This window comes from Agelaius tricolor, unplaced genomic scaffold, assembly GCF_023055355.1.
Source record: "Agelaius tricolor isolate 1412-34295 unplaced genomic scaffold, bAgeTri1.0.p SCAF_12, whole genome shotgun sequence".
Lineage (NCBI taxonomy): Eukaryota > Metazoa > Chordata > Aves > Passeriformes > Icteridae > Agelaius > Agelaius tricolor.
The window spans coordinates 5,019,249-5,042,205 of NW_027269272.1; the positions used below are offsets into that span (position 1 = coordinate 5,019,249).

The 22,957-nt window shown below is 45.0% G+C and overlaps 1 protein-coding gene across 7 annotated transcripts in view; it reads left to right on the forward strand.

Annotated features, from left to right (window-relative positions):
• The first annotated feature begins 265 nt into the window (after window positions 1–265).
• Window positions 266–22,957, forward strand: part of FARP2 (FERM, ARH/RhoGEF and pleckstrin domain protein 2) — a 73,433-nt gene continuing 50,741 nt past the window's right edge. For 6 of the 7 annotated variants that reach the window (XR_011680751.1, XR_011680752.1, XM_071437233.1 and 3 more), the window contains exons 1-4: window positions 266–428; window positions 5,184–5,407; window positions 20,673–20,777; window positions 22,206–22,248. Coding sequence is in view for 5 of the 7 variants with exons in the window: in XM_071437233.1 (XP_071293334.1) it covers window positions 5,204–5,407; window positions 20,673–20,777; window positions 22,206–22,248 (352 nt within the window). In the remaining 2 variants the exon portion in view is untranslated. Of the gene's footprint in view, window positions 429–947; window positions 1,086–5,183; window positions 5,408–20,672; window positions 20,778–22,205; window positions 22,249–22,957 lie in introns of those variants that run through there. The other variant, XM_071437234.1, reaches the window with a different exon arrangement.

The following is a 22,957-nucleotide window of genomic DNA, read 5'->3' on the forward strand; positions in this document are numbered from 1 at the left end:
CCTGTGGGGTGTGCCTGATGGATATCTGGGGTGGCATTGGGGGATTTCATGTGCCTCTTTTTAAGGTGCAGGCCCTGGGCAGCAGCCTGTGAGCTGGCTGTCCTTCAGCTTCGCATGGAAATATTATTTTAAAGCCTTCCTCGTGCTGCAAAACACACTTTGGGTTTTGCTTCGGTATAAAATAATCCTCAGATCCCGGTGGGGCGGCGGGAGGGCTCGGTGTGTGTCTGCAGTCTGTATTCCGTATCTCGCTGCAGCTCCGTGCGCGGAGCGAGCCGCGGGCCCTGCCCCGGGCCCCGTTACCCGCCCGCAGGGTGGGGCCGGTCCCGCCCCGGTCCCGCTGCCCACTGCCGGGCGGGGCGGGGCGGGGCGGGGCCGCTCGGGGCCGGTGTGAGCGCGGGCGGCGGCGGAGCGGGCCCGGCCTGGAGGTGAGCGCGGGGCGGCGGCTCCGGGCCGCGAACCGAACCGAACCGGGGCTGGAGCGCGGGGAGCGGGCGCGGGGCGGGAGCTGAGGGGGCCGGGGCTGAGGGGGCCGGAGCGGCGCTGCCGGCGAGCGGCGCCCCAGGCCGGTGGCTCGGCCCCGCCTGCGCGGCCGCGCTTCCGCCGCTGCCGGCGGTGCGGCCCCGGCCCGCGGCGCTCGTGTGGGAGCCGGGCCGAGGAACGGAACGCGGGGTCTGCGGGCCGCGCTCTGCCAGCCCCGGGACGAGGCTCCGGCTCGGGGGCTGCCGGGGCCTGGGGAGCGGCTTCCCGGGGGCTCAGAGAGCGCCTTCGCAGGGGCTGCCGCAGGTCCGGCCTGGGCGGCTTCGCCCCTGCCCTGCCGGGCTGCGAGTGTGAGGGCAGCCGCGGCCCGGCACGGCCCGTGCCCTGACCGCCTCCGTGCGGGGACCGGGGCCGGGAGCGTCCTGCCTGGCCCGGCTGCTCGGTCCCAGAGGCGCTGCTGAAGCGCCGCTCACCTGGCGGGGACCGGCCGCGGACGTTCCCCGCTGTCCCCGCCCATGCTGCTCCGTCCCGGCCGGCGTGTGGAGCGGAGAGCCATGGAACCCTTCGGGGCCGTGAGCAGGGACGGGGTCCTAGGCGAGCCTGAGGTGCGGCTCAGGGGGGGGACACATCGCTCCTCTCACCATTGAGCACTCGGAATCTTCATCCATCTTCACTGAGATGGGGGATTCCTGGTGCATCATTTGTGTCAGCTCAGTGTAGCAGTGCTAACGGGTGTCGGTGGCTTTAAGAGTTAAGACAGGAAGGTTTGCTCTTTTGTACTTCCTTGCTGCTCCGTGTGTAGCGATGCCTTCCCATGGAAGGCAGGGACCACCCTGCTCACACTTCTGGGAAACTGGCCTCCCTTCAGGTCTGCCTCCTGCCTGGATGAGGGATGGAGCATGGACCAAAAAACACCGGGCTCAGAGGAGCTCCTTGGAAAGCCCTTGGTGTCACCCAAGTGTGCAAAGCCAGATTGAATGGGACTTGAAGCAAGCTGGTCCAGTGGAAGGTGTCCCTGCCATGGCAAGGGGTGCGAACTTTAAGGTCCCTTTCAACCCAAGCCACTCTGTATTTCTGTGACCTTGCATATCCTTAGATATCCAGATTTGCTGGTAGCTGAAAACACTGTCTTGCTTCTGAAAAATTAATTTATTCCATCCAAGTAGCAACTTGTTGTGACTTAAAAGGTATTTCAAAAAGTACCTGGTACAAAAAGTAAAAAAAAGAAAAAAAATATATATGCACCTACTGCTACCTAAATTTTGTTTTGTTTACTCCTTCATTTAGGGCTGAGAGCAACACTCATTCAGTCACTGTGCTTCAGGGAGCAGATTTAGCTTTAGTGCCTGGGTCCCAATTTGTAGGAAATGATCAGGATAAACACTAGGTGCAAGCAAGTTCAGGGAGAGGCAATGCAAGGAAGATTTTTTTAATCCCAGAACATCAGTATTAGGATAATGTTATATTTTAGTTTTGCAGTGCTGAGACCTTGTTGTGGCTCACCCGTGGCAGGAGGCTCTTGGTGGGATGTTCTGCTTTGCTCTGCCTGTAGAAATTCTGTTCTTGGAGCTTGCAGCCTGTCTCTAGCTCATTTTCCTCCTCTTTTCATGTAGTCAGGCCCTTGAACTGAAGTGTTTGCTGAGCCATGACACTGTGGTTTTTGTCCAGAAATGTCATATGTAGTCAGAGGACTTAAAACACCATCTGTAACTCTGGTGGTGAAACTGGAGCTAGTGCTTGGCTTGGCTAGCACTCCTCACACACTGGGTGCTGGAGGCAGAGGGAGCAGGCTGGCCTAGCTGGGGATTGTCAGCAGTTGTGGTGGCACCAGTGGGTGCCTTGGAAGGGAGCAGCCTGTGGCACAGGGGGATGCTCCCAATGCCACTGCTCTTCTGGGCATCATGCTTCTGCACATTGTCTCCTGCCCAGTGCTTGTTTGGCCTTTAAAATCTGAATATTGGAGATATTTTTAGGAACGTGTCATCAGTAGGATGTGAGATCAAGCCCCACTGAGTTCACTCTCCCTGTTACCACCTGTGGGAAGGACTTTGGCACGTGCAATTCCTGTTTGATGTGACTTTGGTCCCTCCTGGCTGGTGACCAAAGCTAGAGAGTGCCCAGGAGCTCCTCCTGAGCCCGCCCTTGGGTGGCCTGCCTGCCTTCCTTGGGGAAGCAGCTGCCTTCAGCTGGAGGGGAGGCTGCTGAGGGCTCTGCAGGGCTGTTCCTTCTGCTGCCTCGGCTCTTGCTTGCATTTTTTTCCTTTTGAGTAACTGCAGAGTGTGTCTCTCCCAGGAGCTGTTTATTCAGAAGGGAATGAGTGCTCCTGGAGCACTAATTTTAAGAGTGGCTGGCTAATAAAGAGCCCTGTGAGGAGTGTGACTGATCCTGGGCAGCTCCAGTTGATCACAGGCTCCTGAATGCCAACAGCAAAAATTTACCATGGGATTACCTGATAAGGGCCACGATATCAAGGGGATACAGATGACCAGATCAAGCTCTGGTTTCTCTTCAGATTAGCAGTTAGCAGAAAGAGATACCCAGTTTACACATCTGAATTTTGTTGTTAGGGTGCTTTTAAAATTTATGACCTAAAAGTTTTTCTCCTTGCCTATGTGGCCACACAAACCAAGAAGTTCAGCCACAGAATACACACAAAACAGCCCAAGAAAGAAACTTTCTGATTATTTGTCACCCAAAGCTGGGAAGTTGGGCACAGGGCAGTGTGTGCCCACTTCAAGGTTAAGCTCATCCTTCATGCTGGGTTTGGTTTTAGGTTCATGTCCAGAGAAGGGCAGTGGAGCTGGGGAGGGGTCTGGAGAGCAAATCAGGTGAGGCACAGCTGGGAGAGCTCAGCCTGGAGAACAGGAGGCTCAGGGGGAGCCTTCTTGCTCTCTGTAACTCCCTGACAGGAGGGAACAGCAAGTGGGGGTCAGGCTCTGCCCCCAGGGAACAAGGGGCAGGACGAGAGGAAATGGCCTCAAGCTGTGTCAAAGCACATTTAGATTCAATATCAGGGACAATTTATTCACTGAAATGTTTGTCAGGCATTGGAACAGGCTTCTTATGGCTGTAGTGGAGTCTCCAGCCCTGGAAGTGTTCAAACAAGTGTGGATGGGGCACCTGGGGACGTGGTTTAGTGGTGGTGTTGGCAGTGCTGGGTTAGGGGTTGGACTTTATGATGTCAGAGACTTTTTCCAGTCATAATTATTCTGTGATTGTCACACTTTCTTGTTGCATGGGAGGCTGGTGGCATCTCTGGGTGGTCTCAGCTGTGCTGCTTGGACAGGGCTCTGCAGGGGCTCAATTCCCTGAAATGGGTATTTTGTGGGTGTGATTAGGTGGGGAGGCATTTCTCTGCCCTTCTGGAGTCAGTTTATCTCTACAGAGATCTACAAGTATAAAAATAAAACCCCCAAAATGTTAAAATGCACTGGGCTGCAAGCTAGGAAGACGTTTGACCAGTCTTGATGTGTGTGAGAATGGAAACAAAAACCACCCCCAAGTAATTTGTGAGGACTTCTAGGGCTGGCTTCATTCAAATCCTTGGGGTAGGCTGCCTACCTACTCTGAGCACAGAGAGACAAAGGAGTGTTGTCATCAGCTGCTTCTCTTCTCTTCTGACAAAACACATTTTTTACAAAACAATAACCTGTCACTCCTTTGGAGTGAAGGCTGTCCCACTGCAGTACCCACTCACTCTGGGCTGTTGGCACACACTGTGGTGTTTGGATAACTCACCCAAAAGGCCCAGGGAGCCTCCCTGTGTGCTTTGCACCTGGCTGCCAAATGTTCAGTGCCAGAGGTGGGCATGGGGCAGGGGCTGTGCTGCATTCTGAGCACACAGGCCTCACCTTCGTGTAGACCCCACTGTGGTTCCCCATGCAAATATCACCACTGCCCTGGTGGCTTGGGAGAGCTGGGGACAGCCTCATGGGACATTTTCCCCATGTCAAATTAAAGATTGGCTCTGCACAGCTGTCACTAAGCCATGACAGCAAGACTCATGTGTAGGAGTCAGCCTACACTCACCAGTGTCAGTCTCTGTAACTGAGATTTTTGCCCACTGATTTAATCTGGCTATGGCACAAATTTGCCAGTGAGGTGAGGAGCTGTTACCTTGTAGCAGTGCCTGATGAAGGCTCTGAGCTGCCAGCAGTTAGGGTTTTGCCTGAGTCATCATTTTGGGGCTGCAGGAAGTTAATAGTTGTTGTTATCTTGTTATCAGTGGGATGGTTGGGTACCCATGAGAGGCACCTGCCTCACCCTTCTCTGTCCCCAGTGCTCATGCTGCTGGTGGGAGGAGGCTCATCAGCAGAAAAACCTTGTCAAAAACAAAAATGTTCACATTGACAGGGCAGAAGGCACAAGTTTGACTATCCCATTTCTTAACCATGCTTCAGAATGGCTTTTCTTCCCAGCTGTTGGATTTTAGTCATTATAGCATGGTTTGGGTTGGAAGGGACCCTAAAGCTCATCTTGTTCCAACCTCTCCCATGGTCAGGGGCACCTTCCCCTAGACCAGGTTGCTCCAAGCCCTGTCCAGAGCTTCATTAACCTCATTACTGATTTTGCTAGTGGGATAAAGAGTGTTAAATAAGGATTTTATGATAGTGCTTCACTGGGTGGAATTTTCATCCACAATGTCAGTGTAAAATCTTTCCGGCTGTAACCCTAAGCCTCTGTTTCCTTCCATCTTTCTACAGACTCTGCTTGCTGTTGGAAGATGGGAGAGATAGAAGGAACCTACAGAGTTCTGCAGACGCCTGGCTCTCGTTTGGGTGCCCAGAAGAGCTCAGGAGTGAGTACCTTGGAGCCAGGGCAGAACCTCCTGACTGCCATGGCATCATCGCCCGCCAAGGCGCACGAGCGCGACCTCCCCGTCAAAATCAAGATGTTGGACAACACAGTGGAAGTTCTTGACATTGAGGTAAGAGAGATTTAAACCTGATTTCAAGTACACTGAAGCTCTGATAATTTAAAGCTCACAAGGATGTGCCTCTGTAGAGAGCTGGGACATTTTGAGCCATTAAGATTCCTGTTGGGATTTACCTGCTTACAAGTAGTGATAGCAGTTGCATGGCTTGTTTTTTAAAATCTTTCAAGTATAACAGATGTTTTGTGTTTTTAACAGACTTTAAATACAAGCACATACTGCAAGGAGAGTCTTTATTTGTTGTTTGCTTTGGGGGAGCACCAACTGTGTCCTGCCAAAATGTTCTTGCTTCCTGAGCCACATGCGGCTTTGTCAGTTTGGCAGCTGGGAGAGCAGAAGAGCTGTGTCTTAGTTACTGCTTTATATTAATTATTTTAATGCTTTGTATCCTCTCCAAGTAAACTTGCTCCTATTTGAAAGTCTTTGATTGCCAGCATGCTTTAGGAGGGATGCACCAAAGCAGTGTCAGTTCAGTGTTTCTGAAAATGTTTATTTAAAAGTATGCTTGGGGAAATCTGCCATAAGACACAGAAGCCATGCACAGATTAGGGAGATTCTGCTTTGAAACAATTTTTTTTTCTTCCAATTCTTGTTACATTTTCAGCATTAACCTCTGAGTTTAATTCTAGTTTGCCTGAGATCTGCTGTTAGAAAACAAGTGTGTTGTAGTGAAGATACTCAGCTATCAGTTATTCTACGTTAGTATCAAACTGTAATGAGTAATTTATAATTACCACTTGGAGCCTTAGTTTGTTGCATAGACTCAAAAAGGATTTTTCAAATAGAGTGAAAAAGATTTCTGTGGAACTCTGAAGAAATACTGGATCTGGAGATATGTTCCACAGATTCTGTCCAGCTGTTCAAGTCTCAGATGTGAGACTTTTTTTTGTTTTTTTTTTTTTTTTTTTTAAGAGTGAGGCTGTGCCTGTATCCTTGCACTTGAGCACAGAGTGTCTGGTACTGCTTACCCACCCATCTCTCATGTACCACATAGAACACAAAAGCCTCTTTTTCCCCTTTACATTATGTTAGAATATTTTTTTAGAAAATCCGCTGACTTTGGTTCTTTTGCTGGATAATTTTATTTATTTTTCCACATTGATGTAGATGGTGCTTTTGTGTTTTGATTCAAAAAAGAAAAAAAAAAACAACTCCAAGCAACACCCTCAGCTCTGTAATTTTGAAAGTCAGTGCAAGGCCAGGTTTATGGGGCTTTCAGCTGTTGTGTTGTATGTGTTAACCATAATTAGAAGCTATCTTAGTTTTCTTTATCTGGAAAGCTCTCTCTGATTATGGCACCCACAGAAACACCCAAATTCAGGCACTAGCATGCTGAGGCCATAATTAATATTGTGCTGCTTTTCTTTATGAGATTAGTTGGAACTGAAAAACTTAGAAACTTCATGCCTGATGCTGTGAGTGATGAGGAAAAGGGGTCAGCCTTGGGTCAGCTTCAGAGCACTGAGCACAAAAAGGTCCAGAGTCAGCAGCTGTGGCATTACAGTCCAGCTAACACTGCCTCCATGGCCTTTCAGTTTTGGCTAAATAAGGTAGCAAATGATAGGAAACAGGCATGAGGTATTAAACTGTGACCATCTGCCTGATTTCTTTGGTGAGCTGTTGGGATAGCAGGAGCTGCTGTTTGTCATGGAAAATGGGAATTTTTCACTTGGGATTGAGGGCAGGAATTAGGAAAAGACATTGCTGAATAGGTGGTGTGTGCTAGCACAGTCATTTTTCAAAAAGCAATGAGAGAAACTGGTGGCCAAGCAGCTGTCCTAGAGAGTGCAGGTTCACATTGCCACTTGCCCACTTCTCTTTGCTTTTGTCATTTTTGTCACTGGCTGTGAAAACAAGATGTGGTGAGGTGGGGTTTGTGTTTGACTCAGGTCAGTGGTGCTTTGTCAGTGCAGGGGCACAGGCCTTTCCCATGGGGTTTTGGCACTGCCTGCTTGGGGAGATGGGGGTCATCCCAAAAGGTGCTTTGGGGCTTTTTTTCCCAAATGATTTTGGGAGAAATAATTTTTCTGTCTGTAAGAGCTATGGCAAGTGACTTTTTATTGGGAAAACTGGTGTGTCAATGGAAGGGCAGACAGACTGAGTGTAGGATCAGCTCCTGCAGAGACCCTTCCCTGCTGCAGTAGCCCTGTTTGTTGCCTCCCTGCCTAAAATGAGCCACAGTAGCAGCATTTTTAACCACATGGGATGAACAGAGTAACCACAGGAACGAGAGAATCCGTGCAGCTTTACCTTGCCAGCCCTTCCTTTCTCCAGGATGTGGTTAAAACAGTTGCTTCTCTCCTGGTGGGTTTGGTAACCCACTTGACTTCTTAACTTGCCAAAGAGCAAGGAAAGAGACTGCCAGAGTGATGTAATGGATGGAGAGAGAACAAAATGGGAAAGAACAGTTTTATTTCTTTGTGTTTTTGGTGTATCTGGAACAGTGTGCTGGAAGTTCCACATAGCTACATCCAACCACCTTTGAAGTCTATTGGCTCTGTCAATTTTCCCCATCTGTTTCATGAGGTTTGATTTCTAAGTAGGAATTTTATTAATTACTAAGAGGGAATTATTCTTTAAAGTGTGTTGGGCAGAAACTTTCTCCAGTGAATCTGATTTGAATGTTAGGGGATGGAGAAATACTCAATGTTTTCTGGAGTTTGAAAAACTGAAAATGGGCTATTTATGGGTTCTCCTTTCCCTTCCAAAACAGAAGAGAGAATGAAACACATCCATTCAGAGCTAGGCTGCAATATTCATTATTTCCATGAGTTGTTTTTTTTCCCTTTTTACAGCCAGCTTGTTTAGTCAGCTCAAATCTTGCTTGTGCCATTTCATGGGTTACCTGGCCTCTTCTCTCCAAACTAAGTCTGTCCAAAGGGTGGTTTTGCACACTGTGAGATGAATGATTGATTGGCAAATTCAATTTAGTTCACACTTCAAAGTAAGCAGGGTTTTACAGTAGAAGTTCTGCCAGCTTTCCAGATTTTCTGAAGAGATTAAACTTGGAGGCTTTTGATCAACACAAAAATGTGGCAGACTCTTAAGTAAAAGGGTCTGGGCTGGGTTGAATTCACCAAAATGACATTCACATAAATGACATTTAATGGAATTGCTGCCAGCAGATGATGTTTAATATTTGGCCTGTGTGATATGTGTCATTTAGGAAATTCTTTTACATGAACTATTCTCTATGCTATGAGGAAGTGCCCCAGAAAAAGTAGTTTATATTATTGTGCTTCAAGTTTACTGAATTGTTGGGGGAGAACTTGGTGCTTCTTCAATGGCATGTACTTCCTCTTCTCCTTCTGCTTGGATGTCAAATGGAATTTGGGAATCAAAAATATTTGTACATTTTATTAGAGGATCTGCCTGCCTGCTCCATTCTAAGGAAAAATTTAAAGTGGAATTTTTTTCTTTTGTGCTAATCTTTGTGGGGCTGTTTTGAGAACAAAAGTCTGTTCTTTTCAATTATTTTTAATGCAATGAAGCAATGATGTTCTGCATCCCAGCCATGCTGTCTGGGATGTCCCTTTCCCTCTGACAGAGGTGGACTCCTAGCAGGGAGATGCTCCACTCCACTGCCCTTCTTGGGAACAGCTGCTTAGATAAGATTACACTGTAATTTCCCTTTATTTTCTTATGAATTAGTGTCCTCTCACTGCTCTTGTCTGCTTTGGTGTTCATTGACAGAGCCTGCAAAGCTATTAATTACTGCAGAACCAAAGTGGCTTATTCTGTACTAAACTGAACATGTGTACTTGATGATTACTCTGACAGTGATAATGTCTTTGCTGGGCACCTCCTTGGCTTATTGGAATTTATAAATTGCATTAATAAAAGTGCAAAGCTACTCTCCATCCTTGTGTTCAGCATGGAGTAGAGTAACTCTGGTTATTCTGGTTTCTGTGCAGTCTGCAGTTATCTGTGATTGAAAAGGTGCCATGAAAGTGGCTTCCCCTGGGATGCCCATTGTTTTTGAGCAGCCATTGGAGGCCCTGAAATCAGGAGCTGGGCTGGGGCTGCAGGAAGTTTTTGGGATGGCAGAGGAAGCAATCTGACTGCAATATCCTTCCCATGACTTGGGGAGTGTTTCCCACTCTGCACATGGCAAATGCTGCTCTCAGTAGCAGCTTTTTGGTGGCTTTAGTGCCCCCAAGAACTTGCATGGGGATGGTGCAGAAATGATGCAACTTTTAACTGCTGTTATTGAGCAGTTTGAAGTAAGAAATATGTATATGTCAAACACTGGGATGATGCTGTGGGCACTGAAAAGCTCTTGCAGTGTGCCATGAGGAGCCCTGGGCATGCTGCTGGTGGCACAGACAGCCCAGTCCTGGCTCTGGCACTTGTGCCCTCCTGCCTCTGCCTTGCTCTCCCTGTGCCTGCTTAGACCTTCCTTGCCTGAAGCTTTCCCCTTCTGTGCTGTGAAAGTATTAACAGCTTAAATATGTGAGGAGTCAAGGAATAGTCTGCTGCTGAATCCTATTAAGTGCTGTGCTGGAGGAATCGAGGTGCTGTTGGTCAGCTCACAGTGTTTTTCTTCCCTAGCCAGGAAGAAATAGTCAAAATTCCAGAAAGAATCATAGCCAGATGTTTGTCATTGCTTCAGTTTGAGTCTCCTAAATATGGCAAATAAGCTGCCTTAGGACTTATTTTTATCTGACCTCAGAAGAGAAAGTTAGTAATTCACTCTTTTAAATTTGCAATTATTACAGGGTTTAAGAAGAAGGTAACTAAAGCTTTGCATTTTGTGTGCTGTTTGCTTCCTCCATATATTTTTTAGGCCTGTTATTTTGTGTTTGGAAGCTGGACTTTTTTGATGCTATGTAGGAATGTGGTATGGGGTGGGGAAAGGTGAAACCACAGCCATTTTATTGACAGACATTTAGAGTGTGTTTTGTTCATTCAAGTGTTTTTTGATTTTTTGTTTTTTGGGTTTTTTTTGAAAAATATGAACTTGAATTGTATAAGCCAAAATTATTATTTTACAATTCTCTTGACCTTAGGTGTCATATTATATATATATTATATGTAAAGAAAATTGTGTTGTATTGCAATAAAGAAAAACCAGTCTGAATAGCCCTGTACAAAAAGTTGATTATATGCATGCATCTTAAAACACAGAAACCCTTTAGGAAAATGGTGATCAAGTATTATTACAGTCCTTGAAATAATAATTTTTAATAGTAGTGAATTGAATTCCTAACAGTTTGTATGGCTAGGCAGGTGTTTGTTTCTGTTTTCATAATCTACTGATGTAGGATAATGAAAATCAGCTGAAGTCAGTCCTATGCCACTCAACCAAAATGGCATAGGAAATGCTGTATTCTACAAAGACCCCAAAAATAAGAAGTCCACTGGAAACCTTTTAAACCTTTTTTGGGTGTGGGTGGCACTCAAGGTGGGGCCCACAGATGGGTAATTCTGTAAAATATAGGGAGCCTGAAAGGGAAGAAAACCCAAGAGCAAACCAAGAATCAGGCAACGGGCAGCTAAACACAGCTACAGAAGTTCAGTGTGCTGAGAGGCACATCAGAGAAATTTTAAGTTTGTGATTACTGGAAAAAGGGATTTGGAGCTGAGCAAGGATTGTGTGTCATGGTGCTCTAAAGGTTCAGAGCACACAGACTTGGGATGTGCATTTAGCTAAACACACCTGTGTGTCAGCCAAATTCCTGTTTGGAAAGGGCAGTGCTGCCTGCTTGGGTAAAAGAGAGACCATATATATAGAATATTTAAAAAGCTGTGCTATGGTGGCAATGCCTGGCATGAGAGATTTACTGTTCAAGGCTGGAGTGTTGGATATGGGAGGGGGGTGGGCCCCTCTCTCTGACTGAGCAGTCTTTCATTAATAAAAACAAGAATTAGAGAAGGGAAAACCCCCAAAGCTTTGTAGAGACTCTATTAGAGCTGTCTGACACATCTTCAACTGAAATCATGAAGGAAAAGTGTTGCTGTGCCCTCAGCCCACTTGTCAGGCAGGCAGCCTGAAGGCAGTGCTGTAGGAAACCCCTACTGGCAAAGGGGAAGTTAGAAAAGCTTGGCCTTATCTAATCTGGCTTGTAGGTATTTATTAACCCATCACCACCTCTGCTCAAAGTACAGTGGGGTGTGATGTTAGGACAGCTGGTACCATTTCACTTTTGCACAAAACAAAAGGGAGTTTTGGCCTTTTCTATAAAAATACCCAATTTGTATTTGCCTTTTGTCCAAAGAGTCTGTCATAGCTGTCTTCTAGATGTTTTAAATGATTTCCTTTGGGCAGATTTCCTCAAAGAAGTGTCAGCCTGGATTAGCCTTGCAGGGGAAGTACAGTCCCTGGGTGCTGGAACACCTCTCCTAGGAGAGGAGGCTGGGAGAATTGGGATTGTGCAGCCTGGAGAAGGAAAATCTCTGTGGAGACCTTACTGAGGTCTTTGAGCACCTGTAGGGGCTCCAGGAGAGCTGGAGAGGGGCTTGGGAAAAGGTTCTGGAGTGGCAGGACCCAGGGAATGGCTTCCACTGCAGAGGGCAGGGTTAGATGGGATATTGGGAAGGAATTGTTCCCTGTGAGGGTGGGCAGGCCCTGGCACAGGGTGCCCAGAGCAGCTGTGGCTGCCCCTGGATCCCTGGCAGTGCCCAAGGCCAGGGTGGACAGGGCTTGGAGCAGCCTGGGACAGTGGGAAGTGTCCCTGCCATGGCAGGAGTTGGAATGAGATGGGTTTTAAGGTCCCTTCCAACCTGAACTATTCAGTAATTGTATGAAAGGCCAGATCAAATCTGGTGAATGTGGGCATGGATGAGGGTTTTGAGGCAAAAGCATAATTAATGGAGAAAGACTTGCAATTTTAGTGAGGTGGTGTTTTCTTTTTCTTTTGTTTGTTTTTTTGTTTTTATGAACAGAGGAAAACAGAGTATTTTCTTTGTTTAAAATGACTTAAAAATACAGAGTTTTATTTATATGCATGTACATGCCTATGGAATGAAGCTGTGCAAGGTCCCAGGAGCAGCAGCTCTGAGTGTGTGGGGTGGCCAGGCCTGAGGGAATGGCTGTAGGAAAGTTCAGGGCTTTGTGCAAGGAACAAAGCTCAAGGGGGGAAAATTGAGATCAATCCCTTGATTTCTCATTCCTTCTCTTTGTGAGCTTGTGTGAACAAAGGAGGTGCTCAGACTTTCTGGTGTGAGCCTGCATTTGGGATCAGCTACCCCAAAGCTGCTCCTCTCTGTGGTACTGTCACTGCTGTCACCTGGATGTTTAATTTTAACAAGCAGGAGCTCTGCTGCCAAATCCTCCAGCAGTATCTGTGAAACTCTGTCCAAGGATGTGGCCTCTGGTGTTAATTAATGTGACTTTCTTCTTCCCTAAGTAGTCTACAGCAGTTTTATTCCAAGTACTCCAGGTATTTCAGCACAGCACCATTTCTAAAACTTAGGGCCATTTTCTCTATGTGCTCTCTACCTAAGTATACATTTCCCAGTCTCATTCATGTAATTCCCTCCCTTTTGGGAATGTCTTGCCATGTCAACCAGTTGTTGTTTTCCTACTTTCAGGCATCCAGCAAGTCTAACCACTCTGGAAAAGCTTGTTTGTTGGGTAGAGCTGGTTCAGTGCTTTGACATTGCCTTAAATTACCCTTTAAATGATCATAATTTTAAAGCTAGCCTTAATTAAATGAGCCAGAGGCTTCCATTTCTAGAATAATTTGTCTGGCTGTGGATTCTGCTTTAAAAAACCCTGACAAAACCACATCAAAACCAACCACTGACATCCTAGGAGAAAAAAAAAAAAATGGGAGAGAGTCTTAGAATTTTATTTTTTTTCCTAAAGAAAAAAACGCCCAGTATGGAGTGTAATAATGGAACTTAAAATAGCTCCAAGATTTTTATTTGGGTTTTCAGCTTCCATACTTGAGTAAATGATACATCAATGTTGTGTGGAAATACTGTAACACAATAATTCTTCTTTCTGTAACATAATATCTTTTTCTGTAACATAATCTTCTTTTATAAAGAAGAACTTTCAAGATGAAAGTGCACTCTATCTCATTTTGTGATAATGAAGCTGCATCCTGTGCTCTGCAAGCTGTTAAAAGCCCTGCAGAATATTCTTGATGTGCTCTTAGTAAAGTAACCTGCAGCTGGGACCTGTCAGTATAGAAGGGTGGATAAAATAAGTGTATTTAAAATACCCTTTTCTTCACAAAGAGTTAAAAGAAAAATTGAAAGACTTGAAGCTTAAAGTTATTGTTAAATGTTCAGATGATGAAAATAAAATAGTATTTAAGCAATTTGACTGAGCAGATGAAAACAGTGTTTGACAGACTTGTTACCTGGTGCCTGTTTTTGTGGGGAATCAGGGAGTATTTTCATTGGAGTCACTAGTTCCAATCAGAATTGAGAAAGCTTATAAAGTACTGAAAAGGAAGGCAGTTGTTTCTTGCTTTTCCAGTCTGCAGATTGAATACTAGACATGGAGCTGTAAGGTCATTTTGTTTCAGCCATGGAAGCACAAAGTGGGTGACTTGCCACATGAGATTATTTCCTTCTTTCTACTAAAGATTCTGATGTCCACCCTGTATTCAGAAATGCAGTTTTGTTTACATGTGGAATTAATGGTGATTATTAACAGGGGGTTTTGAGGGTTGTTTTTCTGTCTCACGCTTCATTTGGACAGAGATCTAACAGATTACAGAAGAGTTGGAGATAAACAGAGCTATAAAGTCACCAAAATGTTTGCATATTTCTGATTAAGAAAGGAAATAACAAATCTATGTTTAGTTGCAAATTGTCTATTTTTTTTTTAATTTGCCATAAAGTGAAAAATCACTTTTTCATTAGGAAAACTTTTAAAATGCCCCAAAGAAGAAAAAACAATAAAAATCCATGTTGAATTGGCCTTTATTTCAATCAGTTTAGTTTGCCTTGGCCATTCACAGGGTGCTCTGTGTTGGCTGCTTGTGAGTGATGATGTCAAACCTGAACTTGTGCCTCTCATGCACATCCACTGTTAACCAGAGGAATTGGTGTCCTGACAGATGCTGATTTCTGATTTCTGTGACACAAAAATCCAAGGTGTTTGCTGGTGCTAGGGTCCAGTGGCTCTGGTTGCACAAGTGTTTCCATTCTATACCTCAGCTTTATAACACCTTTTTTTTCCCCAGACTCTTGACTTTTGGACTGATTTTCCCTTCCAGCTTATCTGCTGCCAAAAGTGGATTTCTTTTTTGGAAAGTTGGAGCAAGGACAGCTTGCCAGTTTTGGAAGATGAGAGTACTAGTCCTTATGAAAATATGGGGTTTTTTGGTTTTTAAATTAAAATATGTGGAAACAGAAAGTTAAGATGTCTGGAAGACAAGTTTGGGAGGTAGAGAGGAAGCCTGATTTGGAGCTATGATATTGAGCTATGGTCTACTGAAAATCCTAGGCTATGAGTTTGTTTTCTCTCTTCCTAAGCTCAGACTTCATGGCAGAGGGGGAATCTGCCATGTAGCAGTGATATTTGAGAAAATAGCAAATTACACTTGGCTTGATTGTCCCCCTCTGCTCTGCCCTGCTCTGTGAGACCCCATCAGGAGGAGATGGAGCCAGTCTGGAGGAGGCCACAGAGATGCTCCAAGGGCTGGAGCCCCTCTGCTCTGGAGCCAGGCTGGGGGTGCTCACCTGGAGAGGAGAAGGCTCCAGGGAGACCTCAGGGCCCTTTCCAGAGCCTAAAGGGGCTCCAGGAGAGCTGGAGAGGGACTGGGGACAAAGCCTGGAGTGACAGGACAAGGGGAATGGCTGCCACTGCCAGAGGGCAGGGATGGATGGGATATTGGGAAGGAATTGTTCCCTCTGAGGGTGCTGAGGCCCTGGCACAGGGTGCCCTGAGCAGCTGTGGCTGCCCCTGGATCCCTGGCAGTGCCCAAGGCCAGGCTGGGGACAGGGCTTGGAGCAGCCTGGGACAGTGGAAAATAGAACATTCCTGCTCTCAGATATTTTAATTTGCATTGTATTGAATTATTCTAATTCTAGCACTAATTTGGCTTTAAAATGAAGAAGGGAGATTTAGATGAAATGTTGAGAAGGAATTCTTCCCTGTGAGGGTGCTGAGACCCTGGCACAGGGTGCCCAGAGCAGCTGGGGCTGCCCCTGGATCCCTGGCAGTGTCCAAGGCCAGCTTGGACAGGGCTTGGAGCAACCTGGGACAGTGGGAGGTGTCCCTGCCCATGGCAGGAGTTGTAATGAGATGGGTTTTAAGGTCCCTTCCTATCCAAACCATCCTGTGATTATATTGTTCTATAAAACAAAAATAACTGCTGTTACTACTTTAAAAAAAATTTATATTTTATACCTCTGTCCTAAGCACTCCTAACATTAAATATGTTTATTCTTATAAAGTAAAAAATAAAGATATCTCCTTGAGGCAGGAACCTTCAGCTGGGAATGGCTGCTCCTGTTTGATGCTGTCTTTGCACTGGGAGGGTTTTGGGGTTTGGTTTGGGGTTCCTCTTGCCACACAGGGCTCTCTGTGCCATCACTGGCTGTCAGAGCACCTGCTGGCACTTGTGCAGCTCTGAGGGAACTTTTAAAGTTTGATTTCACTATCAAAATCAATTTGAAATAAATCTATTCTACTTATCAGTCTTTTAATGGTGACTCATTAAAACTATCCACAGTACAGTTAGAGCAGGGTCACCAAGGAAAGCTGTTATTAGCTGCCTATTTAGGTTTTTTTGCCCAATTTTTTCTTCTTTTTTTTTAATGTGAAATAATTCAGCAATATCAGTAGTCATTGTCTTGGCAGAAAATAAAGAGTAATTGAGAGGTTTGGAATGGAAAGCATGCCATGTTGTGAATTTGTATTGAAAGCAGGACCTTTATGAAATGCATTCATGCAGCTACTTGCCTTGCTGTCAAAATTACAGTAATTAAGAAATTACGTCAAATATTTTGCTTTGTGCTGCTTTTATGCAAATTAAACAATGACATGGAGCTGCCCACTATGTTACTTTCATTTCTGTCTACTTCAAAATGTTCAACTCTTTGGAAAGCATGGTTATAAATGCAATAAACAACTTGAGGAATCAAATACTTCTAGGAGGAGTTTTCCCAAAGAATTTGAAGCAAAATAATAAAAGACTGTTCTGTCTCAAGCTTTTGAACTCCATTTTTATTCTAAAATAAAATTAATACTGTTCTTTTAAAATGTGACATTTATCCTTTGAAGGATGCAAAACGATACTGAGCTTAAACTGAGGTTTTTCTTAGCTTTTCATTGAAAATGACACCCAAAATTATAGTTGGTAACCCAAGCAAAATTATTTTACACTTTTAACATTTGGATGGCACCTTTATAATTTAATTGGTTGTCAAGTGCTTCCAGCTCCAACCATCTAAATTTCTTCATCTCCAGTTTATCTTGAAGGAGTGTGGACTTGACAGTGGAAGGGGAGAAGTGCCAGGGATCTGTGCCATAAAGCCTCTTTTTTGGGAGAGATGAAGGCAGCTGGATTGTCTTCAGGCACAGACCTTGATGGAGCCAGGAGCTGTGGCTGAGTGGGAAAGGAAGAAAGCTGTGTGTTAAAATCCAGTTGGGATCATTTTAATGCCTGGATGGAAGTAGCCCTGCACACAGATCCCTTGTGCAGCTCAGTTTGGCTGTAAAACTTGTCTGATTGTCAGCAGGCATCTTTCAGGAGTTAATCCAACTGTGTCAGCTCTAACAAAAGGTGATGTTGGAACCAGAACTGGGTTTTGTTTAATGACTGAGAAATCAGAGACCTGGGGCACAGGACATGTCCTGTTCAGAGGCTTCTGAAGGTTTGTACCATGCAAAGGCAAGGTGCACGTCCCATTTTCTGCACAGGAGGTTGGTCAGGGTATTGCTGCCTCCCCACAGACATTGCTGCCTGAAAAGTGTTCCCTTCTGTGGGGCCTGGGAAAAGGAGGTGCACAGTAACAGATGTGTGGGTATGGACCTTAAAAAACAAGGGTCCTGCTATATTTGAGGATATTTTCTTCTGTTCCTATTTTAAGATTTATGCACAAGTGCATAGCATAGTACATGGAGGAGTGACTGAGGGAACTTGAGGAACAACTGAGGGAGCTGAGGGTGCTCAGTCTGGAGAAAAGGAGACTCAGAGGTGACCCCATCACTCTCTACAACTCCCTGAAAGGTGCCTAGGGAACTTGAGGAACAACTGAGGGAGCTGAGGGTGCTCAGTCTGGAGAAAAGGAGACTCAGAGGTGACCCCATCACTCTCTACAACTCCCTGAAAGGTGCCTGTGCTCAGGTTGGGGTTGTTCTGTCAGTGTTGCCTTTCTCCAGCAGCACTGACACAACCAGAGCACACAGCCTCAAGCTGTGCCAAGGGAAATACAGGTTGGATATTAGGAAAGAGTTTTTCACAGAAAGGGTGATAAAGTTCTGGAATGCCTGCCCAGGGAGGTGGTGGAGTCCCCATCCCTGGGTGTGTTTAACAAAGCCTGGATGTGGCACTGGGTGCCAGGGTTGAGTTGAGCTGTTGGGGCTGGGCTGGACTCCATGGTCTTTAAGGTCTCTTCCAACCTGGTCATTCTGTGAATAGCAAGAAATGTGTTTCAGTTAAAAATTAAAAAAACTTGATTTTCAAAATTCATTTCTCCAGGCATAAGTGTCTCTTGTGGCAGAGTCTAACCTGCATGGGAAATGTTCAGGAGACAGCAGAGAAATAATGTAATTTACTGGAGATGTGGCTTGCCATTACCTGTATTATTCCTTATTTCATTGTCACCATTTAAAAACCAAACCCCATACCCACAGAGTCTTCTGGAAGCACAGATTTTGGCTAAAACAGTGCAGCTGTATTCTTACCAAGAAAATGCCTTTTTAGACATCACAGAACCCGTTCAGAAAAAGATATGAATACTCAAATTCATGTACCATGTCAGCACTCAGCCTGGCATCTCTGTTCCATCTGCAGTCACTGAGAATTGCATCATTTCTCCTGACTTGCAGTTTTATTTAGGGGTTTCAGCATTAGTGGCCTGAGCCAGTGTGATACCAAGCAACTTTTTGAATGATTGGTGTTTGCACCAGATGAATTCACCTGAGTGAAGCTGTGGTTGCTCTTACAGGTACCATGGCTGCTGAAAGCCTGAGTGAGAGGTACAGACCCACCTTGTGTCCTGCTTCTCTGTTTTTCTCTGAGGTTGGATTCAGTGAGCTTTGCTCACACCACTGCAGATACCAAAGCTATTTCAGATTTGCAGCACTGCAGGGCTCTCAGACTTTTTCTCTATGAAATTTTAGGGGTTTTTTAAGAGTCGTAGAGGCATTTGCACTGCTCTAAAAACTTTGACAGTTTATATCTTTTTCCTGTAAGAGGTGATTACTTTTGAATTTTTTATGCACCTCAATCATGTGAAACTGTTTTCCCAATGTCACCCCTTGTTTTTTATCTTTTAAGCCTAAAATAACACATTCTTGCTTTCAGATATTTTAATTTGCATTGTATTAAATTATTCTAATTCTATCACTAATTTGGCTTTGAAATGAAGAAGGGTAGATTTAGATGAAATGTTGAGAAGAAATTCTTCCCTGTGAAATTCTTTCCTGATGTGAGAGTAGTGAAGTCCTGGCACAGGTGGCCCAGAGAAGGCCCTGGATCCCTGGCAGTGTCCAAGGCCAGGCTGGACAGGGCTTGGAGCAGCCTGGGACAGTGGAAGGTGTCCCTGCCCATGGCAGGGGTGGGACTGGATGAGTTTAAAGGTCCCTTCCTCCCCAAATCATCCTGTGACTCTGTGATAATTCATTATAATGCCTAATACTTTTAAAGCAGGTACTATTCTGGGTGTGTAGAGTCATTACAGAACTCTGTGCCTGCTTTGATGGGAAAGTCATAGAGTCTTCCATCACTGGGCTTTTCCAAATGAGCAAACCCACAGTGGCATCAAGGCTGTCAGTGTATTCTGCTGGGTAACCCAGGCATCCATCCAGAATGGTGCCACACCCTGTCCCCACAGCTGGGCCACTGCTTTGTGGCCCAAGGTGGAGCTTGGTGGCCACGCTAGGTTTTGTGTGTTGCTGAGATGGGCTGTGACAGCCCTTTGGATTCTTTGCTGAGTGATGCAGATGTGCTGATGTGTGGGTTCAGAGATGCTGCTTTTCTCCTGGTGCCTGCTGCAGTGAGAGGTGCTGAGAGCAAATGGGGTGACTGAGCCAGCAGCCCCAAGTGTCACTGCTTTGGGTGTGCTGTGCCATTATCCTGCTCTCTGCTGTAGCTGATTTCTGCTGAGGTTTGTGGCTTTGCCCCTAACTTGGCTCTCAGAAAGGGTTTGTGAGTGAGGGAGTTTCTTGAGGGAGGGATTCATTGACGGGATTGCCCAGGCAGCGTGGTGTGAGAGGAGGTTTGGTTGGGTTCCCGCTGTCCGCAGGCATTTCTAGCCTGGGGGTGGCCCTGGGGTCCCTGCGGTGGGAAGGAGTGAGTGAGGGTCTGTGTGGAGCAGGGCTTTGGCAGCTCCTGCTCCAGGCCACAGCACTCAGCTACACAAACAAACGTGTGGGTTTCTTGAGGGAGCTGCAAATAGCCCGCAGCTGCTGTCCTCAGCTCTCTGCTGACCCTGCTGGCAGCACGAGGCTGGGGGTAGGTGACCTCCAGTGGCCCCTGTCAACTTCAGTTCCTCTGCTTCTGCGAAGGGTTTTTGTATGGAGTCTTGTATATCGGATATTTGTGTGTTACAGTGACAAGAACGCCGTGAATGATCTTTGTAGTAATAGTAGCCTCTTCGAGCCAGGTCTCGTTATCTCTTGGAGGTCTAGTACTCACCCAAGATAGCTCAGCTACCTTTGGAGACATGAAATCAGCAGGATGGCTTCTGTTGCAGTGTTGGAAACAAAAAGGTTTAATAAAAGGTAAAATAACAAACAGAGAAAAATCGAGCCAGGTGCAAGAGGTCCTCGTGCCCCTGGTGAAACACCTTACAAAAGTGATTAGTTTCTTTGTTAACTTCTTTTTCTGGTAAATTGTTTAGGCAGGACTTTTTGGCTTCTGTCCAATTGGCTCTCCATAAGTTTGAGGTGAAGTCCTCAAGGTCTTTTGAGGCAGCTTTTTCACCTAATCGAGGAGAGAAACCCCTGGGCTTCTTTCCTTTTTGAGGGAACAAAGGATAGTTTGGTCACTCCATCAACAAAAGGCACATTCCTATACTTTGTGATGTTTTTCTCCAGTTTATAAAGATGCCATTTGGTTTTGCTGTAAACTTACTCTTGTTTTTTCTTATTAATCTCACTGTAACTTTTTTTTTATTATTTCCTTAGTCAAAATGTTACGGCCAGACATTATTGACAGAAGTTTACAAGCATCTGAATTTGATTGAATCAGATTACTTTGGAATTGAGTTCCAGAATATCCAGTCATACTGGGTGAGTACAGTTCCCTGACAAATCTGGTATAATAAAAAAGTTGGGTGAATGCAGTTCCTTGAGTGACAAAAATTTCTCAGCCTGCTGCAGTTTCCTGTAGTCTCCTGTGGGATTATCTCTTGGATTCTTGTAAATCTGTTTTACTCACCAGAATGACAAGAGCTATTGAAGAAGAAGGGAGGAATCAGATCCTGCTTCTTGTTAAGTCTCAGAAATTGTATAAACTTAAATAGCTGCTGATGTTCCCACTTGCAGGGACAGAAATAAAATCCTCCTTTCCTCTGAAAGGAGAAGCATGAACTCAAAGTGTACTCTGCAGAGCACTTACCAAATCAAATTGTGGTGTGTAATTTTGGTAGTGTTCGTATTTATCTTCAGTTAATTCAGTCTTCAATTAATTTTCCTGAAGACCCATTACAAACCTCTTTCTAATCAACAAAAACCTCAGCAGGCACAAAGGCCTGCAAGCTTTTTAAATCATTGATTTAGATCAATGCTGACACCTTTAAGCCTCCTAGTCACTTATCCTGAACCCTGCAAAGAGGACAGTGTGGCTTCTAAACTAGAAAATGTTCCCCAAACTTTCCTTTCATTTTGATTTGTTTTGGTTTTTTCAACTTTTTTTTTTTAATTACTTTTTTTTTTTAGTTTTAGGACTCACATGCAGAGAATGTGATTGAGAATATAGGGAGTGCTAAAGGCATTATCCATGCTGCTCTTGAGCTGAGGAAATACACTAAAGCTTGTTTAGTTTCTGTTGCTTGTGCATGGTGTGCAAACTGTTCATGCAGCTAATAATGTTCTTAAAATCCTCAGCTGTCTCACAAACAGAGCAGTAACTGGTAAGGACCAAACATGTTTGCCTTGTAACAATTTTTTCTTTGGAAGAGTGGGGAAAATAAAAGGTTGAGCTTGCAGAATATTTTGCATTGCTTTTTTGGATTCTCCTTTTACTAGAACAAAAGTGTTTCTTGTAAAATGTGCTTGTCAAAAGGGAAAACATGGTGGGAAGTTAATATTGAGTAAAAAGCTTTAAGTAGGTAGGGAAGAGTGACAGAAATAGCACAGAAGGGAAAAAAACCATTGGAACTTTTCATGTTCTGCAGATTTTCTGTAATTCTGCAGCCTGGCTCCTGTCAGACTGTGGGTTTTGGCATGACTCCTGCCCTCTTGGCACTGGGGCTCTGCTTTTGCTGACCTGGCTCTTCTGTCCAGATGAGCTTTAAGCACAGATCAGTGGCTTTTGTATTGATGCATGAGAAATGTCAATTCAAACAGATAGGTACACTTTTTGTAAAGCAAAGGAATTACTGCATTGAGGAAGAAATGCTACTCATAAATTACTGCTTAATTTGAATTTCCTTTTGATGTTTTCATATTCTATTAAATAAGAATGCAAGTTTGTAATTTTTTTCTCTTCAATTTCAGATTTGGCTGGAACCTATGAAACCTGTTATTAAACAAGTACGGAGTAAGTAGTTTTAAAAAAGGAAGTTTTCCTTAATTTGCATCTTCTTTATGTGGGTTGCTTTCACAATTATTACTTGATTTACTGGTTATGCTTCCCTGTAAAACACACATGGCAGGGGTGAGAGTGGTTCCTGCTGGGGCATGCTAACCTGACATTTTAATAGGCACAATGTGGTGGGTGGAATGGAAACTTCCTGCGGGTAGGGTTCTTTCTCTGATAAATATCTGGATAGCTTGGCTCAGCTGCTGCTGGACTGAAGTGAAATATAACACTTGCTGTGTTAGCTTTTGGAAGTTGTGTTGTCATACCGTGGGAAGAAAAAGGAGCATTTTGGCTGATTCCCATGGCAGCTCTTTCCACATGCTCAGGAGCAGCTGCCCCGGAGGAGCAGAGGTGGGGATGTCCCACCTGGGTGGTGGCTGCAGTGTCAGAGCCTCTGCCTTGGCTCTCATACATGGTCTTTATACCACCTCAAAAGTGTGAATGTGACAGGCAATTTAAAGGCCCAAAACAGCTGAAGAATGCAGGTTGCTGGTTGGTTCTTCAGATGTTGAAAGATTAGATCCAGCTTTTTGTTTTTTTCTCTGTAGAACACAGTTAAGCAATTTGTTTGTTTTGTGGTTCTGATTGTAGAGGCTTTGTGGAGGAACAAGATCAGGAGGGTGTGGTGGATTCCTACTCCTTTGCAAATCTTGATTGAAATATGTTG